General features: G+C 40.9%; 1 protein-coding gene across 1 annotated transcript; it reads left to right on the top strand.

Annotated features, from left to right (window-relative positions):
- Nucleotides 1-5,130: 5,130 nt before the first annotated feature.
- On the top strand, nt 5,131-6,172 carry LOC148089990 (ecto-ADP-ribosyltransferase 5-like). The gene is made up of 2 exons (XM_087785562.1): nt 5,131-5,244; nt 5,450-6,172. Exons 1-2 carry the CDS (start codon nt 5,161-5,163, stop codon nt 6,170-6,172), a joined length of 807 nt encoding a protein of 268 aa, XP_087641688.1. The 5' UTR covers nt 5,131-5,160.
- Nucleotides 6,173-7,368: the final 1,196 nt, after the last annotated feature.

Here is a 7,368-nt window from a genome sequence, read left to right as displayed (position 1 = left end):
AAACAAGAGGCTAAACCCGGAAACACTGTACTTAGGTACTCCTTAGGTCAGGGGTGTCAAACTGGTCCAGAAAAGGGCCGAGACAGTGCAGGCTTTGGATCCAAGGAGTCAAGCTCATATGGTTGAACCGATCACGCTTCTGAAGAATCAATTAATTGTCAGTCTGGTGTTGCTTGTTTAAGCCGACACCAGATTCGTTAACTCATGTATGCTTGACTGGTTAAAACAAAACCTGCATCCTCTCAGCGCTTTTCCGGGCCAGTTTGACACCCCTACCTCAGGTTAACACGTCATCAGAGCTTATCTAACTAAAACTATTGTCATGTATTACACCTGCCAACAAAAGCATATTTATTATAACTTACCACCAACATCCCCCTTTCCATTGGAAGTCAAACAAGAATACTGCCTCCATGTTAGTGTAGGTTTTTGTAAGGAGACTTTCTTGCTTGAAAAGTTTTCCATGGTATTCCAATACAAAATCTCTTGGTTGAAAACCTCCAAAGCAGCCACACCTCGACCTATAAAACAAGAAAAAAACAAGGAGTGACTTTCATTCTTAAACCAGCTGCTTAAGACGTAACCCGCTTTGTTGCAGCAGAAACACCAGCCAATTTGAGGGGTGACCAAACAGGTCATGTCACTGCAACGTAAATTCCAGACTGTAAGACAGTACTTTTCCCTAAGATTTGAAGTCTGCAGACTATATTTGACGCAGCTTATAGATTAGCGATAGATTTTTACAGTCTTACAGCCTCCAGAGGGCAGTTAACACCCTGGAGGTCATTATCACAATTTACACATCAACCTCAATGTCCCAATTCCAAATGTTGCATGATTGCTGCATATAAATCATGTTTAACATTTAATTTATTTTTATCAATTTCTATATATTAGGAATCGAAGAACACGTCAATAGTTATAGAGAAATACTGCTCTAACACGACTTTTCTGTATTATTTAATCAAGAATAGGCTTATTTTAATCTCGAATAGTTTTTATATGAATTACACAAGATATATGTTTTAGATTTTTCAGCCATTAACTGTGATAATGACGCCCATTATTTAGCTGGGTTTCATTTTTCTGCAGTTTTCCTTTTTTATTGCTTTTTGTCTCCAACTTTGTTCTCCAGCTGTGCTTAACTGAGAGTCACATGTGATTTATTACTACATGTAATGTAATGATTCTATATACTGGTTGCCAGCATGGGCAAAAAAAACCAACTAGAGCTGCTCCTCCGTGAAACAACGTAACTGTTCAGCACCAGGTGCTTCAATGATGCAACTGAAGCCGAGGAAGAATGTCTGCCTCACTCCACTAAAGGTGCCCAGGTGTTCAAATGCAAAGGTGTGTGTGATCTACCATGTTTTCCGCACTATCAGACGCACCGGATAATAAGGCACACCTTCAATGAATATACTATATTAGAAATGTTTTAATTAATAGTTTGCACCGGATTATAAGGCGCATAGAATAAAGGATACAGTCACTGACTGGTGTTGCGTTAGGAAAGTGTCAACAAGTCACCCACCAGGTAATGTTCATATATAAGGCGCTCCATATTATAAGGCTCACTGTTTTTTGAGAAAATTAAAGGCTTTTGAGTGCACCTGTATAGAAAATACGGTAATACAAGAAGGAGTACGGCGTGGACATCCCAGACCAGATGGAGAGGGCGTACTCTGTCAAAGGCGATACATGAAGATAACCAGTGGCTGTCTTCAGTAACTGTAATGTTTTGCAATGCTGAACCCAAGAGCAGACAGAGGCGATGTTCCAGAGGATACAAAAAGGGGTTTATTGAAGAAAGGGGAAGCAGGTGGTGGAAGAGTAGGCCGGAGGGAGAGCGAGGTCAGCGAGCTGGAGTTAGTGATCCGAGTTACTGCAGGCAGAGGAACAAAAGTTAGGTGAGGTCCAAAAAACAACAAGACACTAGAGTTCGAGAGCGAGGTAGCAAAAACACTGAGCCAGTCACGTATAGTTACCACGGTAGAGTGAAGTACGATCTGGCGCCGACCGCGGGGAATCCAAGGGTTGATGAAGGGGGTTGATTGGGGGTCAGGAACAGGTGAGCGTGATTGCTGATGAGGACCAGGTGTGAGGTGAGACGACCGGAGGAGTCGCAGACCAGGGGGAGGGGAACACAGCAGACTGATGTGATCACAACAGTAACACCCTCAACCTGGCATCAATACCCACATCTTATTCAAGGAGAAGCAGGAGAGTCCAGAGGAAAGTGCTGCAGAGGAGCTGCTTATAGTGTGACTTATAGACAGGTGTGGCATATATATGGACAATTTATTTTTTACTAAAACATTAAGTGGTGCAGCTTATATTGAGGTTCACCTGCTTAATTGTTCATTGTGATGGTTGGGAACAGTGTTCCTTGTAAAACCTTGTAAAACCTCCTCAATAGCAGATTTTCCTCTTGCCGACTGATCACAGATTAGATGAAATGATGATGACTTTACCTGCACCTGCTTTCACAGAACACATACTGTATGTGCTGGCTAGTTATTCAAACTATACTATGCACAAATAAGTTCAAATCAAAATATAATATTGTTCTATACAGTTAAAAACTTTTTTTTTCTCTACAATAAAAGTCTTAATTTGGACTAAGTTGGTTCGTGTTGAGGTCGTGTTAGTAGTTTTTATTGAATGTTGTAACGAGGATATACACTTTATATCTTTATAGAGCTCGAACCTATCCTTGTTTGACATAATACCTGTATATCATGGCAATGACGTGTCGTTATTTATATGTGACTCAAGACTGATGTTATTTTATCAGAAAACTAAAAAAACAACAACAAATACTGAACGACTAACAGGCTTCTTGAAATGAGTTTTCATAGTGGCCTGTGCTACATTAGGGTTAATTCAATAACTTCAAGAGGCCTCAAAGCTAGCAGGCTGATATTTATATGACACATTCAGATGATCTGCTACTATTGGTGGGAGAAATGTTGTGTCCATCGGTGCAAAAATGAGTGACAGGTTGTCATTCTTCTGTCAAGATGGTCTCTGAGTGTAACAGAATGACCAGACCTGATCTTTCAGGAATGGACTTGGGAACTTTTTTTCTACTTGGACCTCAGAGCTGATGTTTGGATATGTTATTCTAAACTAAGTTCTAATTTGAACTGTGGTAGTTTAATGTTGCATGTATATACATATATTTTAATATCCTCTCTCTGTGTTTGATGATCTACTGACTCCTTCAAGAAACATCTGTGTTTGATGATCTACTGACTCCTTCAAGAAACATCTGTGTTTGATGATCTACTGACTCTTTCAAGAAACATCTGTGTTTGATGATCTACTGACTCCTTCAAGAAACATCTATGTTTGATGATCTACTGACTCCTTCAAGAAACATCTATGTTTGATGATCTACTGACTCCTTCAAGAAACATCTGTGTTTGATGATCTACTGACTCCTTCAAGAAACATCTGTGTTTGATGATCTACTGACTCCTTCAAGAAACATCTGTGTTTGATGATCTACTGACTCCTTCAAGAAACATCTGTGTTTGATCTACTGACTCCTTCAAGAAACATCTGTGTTTGATGATCTACTGACTCCTTCAAGAAACATCTGTGTTTCATGATCTACTGACTCCTTCAAGAAACATCTGTGTTTGATGATCTACTGACTCCTTCAAGAAACATGTGTGTTTGATGATCTACTGACTCCTTCAAGAAACATCTGTGTTTGATGATCTACTGACTCCTTCAAGAAACATCTGTGTTTCATGATCTACTGACTCCTTCAAGAAACATCTGTGTTTGATGATCTACTGAGTCCTTCAAGAAACATCTGTGTTTGATGATCTACTGACTCCTTCAAGAAACATCTGTGTTTGATGATCTACTGACTCCTTCAAGAAACATGTGTGTTTGATGATCTACTGACTCCTTCAAGAAACATCTGTGTTTGATGATCTACTGACTCCTTCAAGAAACATCTGTGTTTGATGATCTACTGACTCCTTCAAGAAACATCTGTGTTTGATGATCTACTGACTCCTTCAAGAAACATCTGTGTTTGATGATCTACTGACTCCTTCAAGAAACATCTGTGTTTGATGATCTACTGACTCCTTCAAGAAACATCTGTGTTTGATGATCTACTGACTCCTTCAAGAAACATCTGTGTTTGATGATCTACTGACTCCTTCAAGAAACATCTGTGTTTGATGATCTACTGACTCCTTCAAGAAACATGTGTGTTTGATGATCTACTGACTCCTTCAAGAAACATCTGTGTTTGATGATCTACTGACTCCTTCAAGAAACATCTGAAGGCACTTTTATTCGTGCAGGCTTACTAACTTAATATATCCTTTAACATAGGTTTTAAAACATCCTTTAATATATCTTTAATGCCAGGCAAATTACAGACTACCTGTTCACTCTCTATTTGCCAAGTTAGCATGCTAGCGCGAGCATGAAGCGCTAGCAAACTCATTTTAACACTAGGTTGAGGCTGTGCTATGGAATTATTAATTCAACAATTAAACTTTATTTTTATTTATTATTTGCTAGACTATCATGATCTGTTCACGCTGCTCATGTGTGTCTTTACTTCTGTCATCTATTCATCGACTTCCACACACTACCACTAGGGGCGTTGTCGAGCGATGCAATTCCACACACTACCAATGGGAGCGATGTAGAGGGACACACAGATTGAGGGGGGTGTTCACACACACACACCAACAAAAGTCTGAAATAAGTTACTTTTAGGGACAATTGAGATTTTAAGACAGAAATACATCTTAGAGCTGAACACAGAGATCTGGATGAAAACTAATTGGGGAGACCGTGGTTTTCGGCCACAAAGGGAACAACGTCCCCAAACAACTGGTGTGTGAGCTGGTCAGAGTCCCCATTCTGGGCCTAAGTAAGTGAACACACACACGCACACACACCCCCCCCCCACACACACACACACACACACACATACACACATACATATATAACAAACTCTGAAGACAAAAAAAACCTACAAAAAAAACGATCTTGTTCTTCCTCTTTCGTTGTCTAGATGAAGCGATTACGTTTTTTGACGAGGGTGAAGTTGTGGTGAAAACTGGTGACTCATCCATTTGTGCAGAAGTCCAAGTGCAGGACGGTCGTTGCCGAGCTGTGATGAAGAGGACGAGCGCAGGCGAGACGATGGCCATGGTCATGATTCTTCTGCTGACCTTCGGCGTCTGGACCGCAGCTTCGATGGTAAGACATGATCTCAAACTTCACTCGTGTCGACTAATGTTGACTTTTTTCAGAGGAATCGGTTACTTTTAGAGTTACAGACAAATATGTTTGTTCATTTTAATGTAGCGACTGGAGCTCAGTTGTCTTCGTCCAAAACTCCGACACTTGAAAGTTAAGCAAAAGAGTTCTTGCAGCTTTGGTGTTAACAGACTTGTCTTGACAGGAGGCTGTAGGCGAACAAGACGTCGTGGATCTCGCTCGGGATTCTGTCGACGACATGTACTATGGTTGCAGGGACCAAATGGAGAAAAAGGCAAAGACGTACTTAAGGAATGAAATGAACAGCAATCATAATTTCAGTCGGGCTTGGCTTATGAAAACACAGTCCCTCAGATCCCGCAAATCCCTCAGAAAGATACCGGATTCGGTACATCAGCAGAACATAGCGATATACGTGTACACTCTCGATGAGCCCAGGATCTATGTAGAGTTTAATGAGGCTGTGCGCACTCAGGGCTCCTCTTACAAGACCACCTTCCAGTATCACGCCCTCCACTTCTACCTGACGACCGCTGTTCAACGACTCAACCAAGGATGTAAGACCGGCTATCGGAGGTCCAATGTCCGCTTTAACCAAAATGTTTTAAACAAACATGTTCGATTCGGTTTCTTTGCATCCAGCACACAGGGTCACTATACAGTTGCCAGACGCTTTGGTTGTATTTGCTACAAGATCTTCTCCTGTTACGGGTCAGACATCTCTCTCTTTTCTGAGTTCACGGAAGCTGAACGCGAGCTCCTCATCCCCCCCTATGAGGTGTTTAAAGTCACGGATATTAAGGACACATCCAGGGATACCCAACTTGGATGCAAGATGGAGTACGTGCTGGAGAGCACAGAACAAACCAAGTCAAACCTGAATTGTGCTTTGATTAAAAAGTTGTAGACAATAAAAAGATCTATTTACATCAGAGTGACAGTTGTTGTTTTTTCAACGTGTAGATGTGTACGTGCTGCCGCTGCAGTTGAATCAAATGGCTAAAGACAAACAAGGGGCTCAAGGGGTTCATTGGTGTCTCACTGTGAAGCCAGAAAGGGACATTTTTAACTCTTTCACTAATACCCTTACTCTAACCCTCACCCTCAACCCGACCTCAGATTTATTGAACGTGTTAGATTAAAATTATTCTATAAGTGTAATTAATGCTACAAGATAATCAAAATATAAGTATAAATTACTGCTTGATCTAGGAGCGGAAACGTTTGACTACACACTCACAATCAGGGGAAAGGGGGGCTTAAAGACGGAAAAGAAGAAAACCCCCGCCCAAGAATAGTTGAATGATTAGATTACAAGAAAAAAAATTACGATGCCTCCCTGCGGCTCATCTTGACACAGGTAACTTGAAAAGGACCATTTGGCCGGAAAGACCTCCCGGACGGTAAATTTGCCTTAAATATAGTGATGTTTCTACAGCTCGGGATCTTTTCTCCCGGGGCTATTGACCTGTACAGTCGCCGGGAGAAAGTGAGTCCGGTCTATCGTAATTAAAACTTGTATTTTGTTTGACTTGGAGCGGCGAATAAACGACCCGTAACACACTCTGGATTGTTCATCTTTCTCCACGACACAAAGTATAAGACCCGGGATGGAAGTGACGTCGTGTTGGAGCGACGGAACAGACTCCGTTTTTTGATCGTTTTAAATGTAAAAGACATTTTTGTTTGTTCAAAGCACTTTATTTTTTCTAGAGTAAAAATTAAATGCGAACTGTCACTTGCGTAAAAGCAAAGCATATTCTGAGGTGCTCAAAATTTCTAACCGCACACTCAACAAATAAAACACCATAGAAAACACCTTGAAACCGAAATATGTCAAAACATTTTTCAAATCTCTCTTTTGTAGAACTCTATTTCGGACATTTACAGAACGGCAACTTCCCAGACTTGTGAAGGTAAATGAGTGGTTGTACATATCCGGTTAGTACACCAATAGAAAAACAAACAGTTAGCGTGGTTAGGAACTCACTCCGAGGCACGGTGGAAACAAGAGGAATGACGCTGACGTACAGAGAAAAATTAATGCTCATTGAGATCATGATGGCTGAAATGATTTTGAAGGCTTTCTTCTTCACGTTGTTG

The sequence above is a fragment of the Callionymus lyra genome, chromosome 1 (genome assembly GCF_982586985.1).
Source record: "Callionymus lyra chromosome 1, fCalLyr1.hap1.1, whole genome shotgun sequence".
NCBI lineage: Eukaryota > Metazoa > Chordata > Actinopteri > Syngnathiformes > Callionymidae > Callionymus > Callionymus lyra.
Note: the sequence above shows the minus strand (reverse complement) of the source record. Positions and strands in the feature narration are given on the sequence as shown.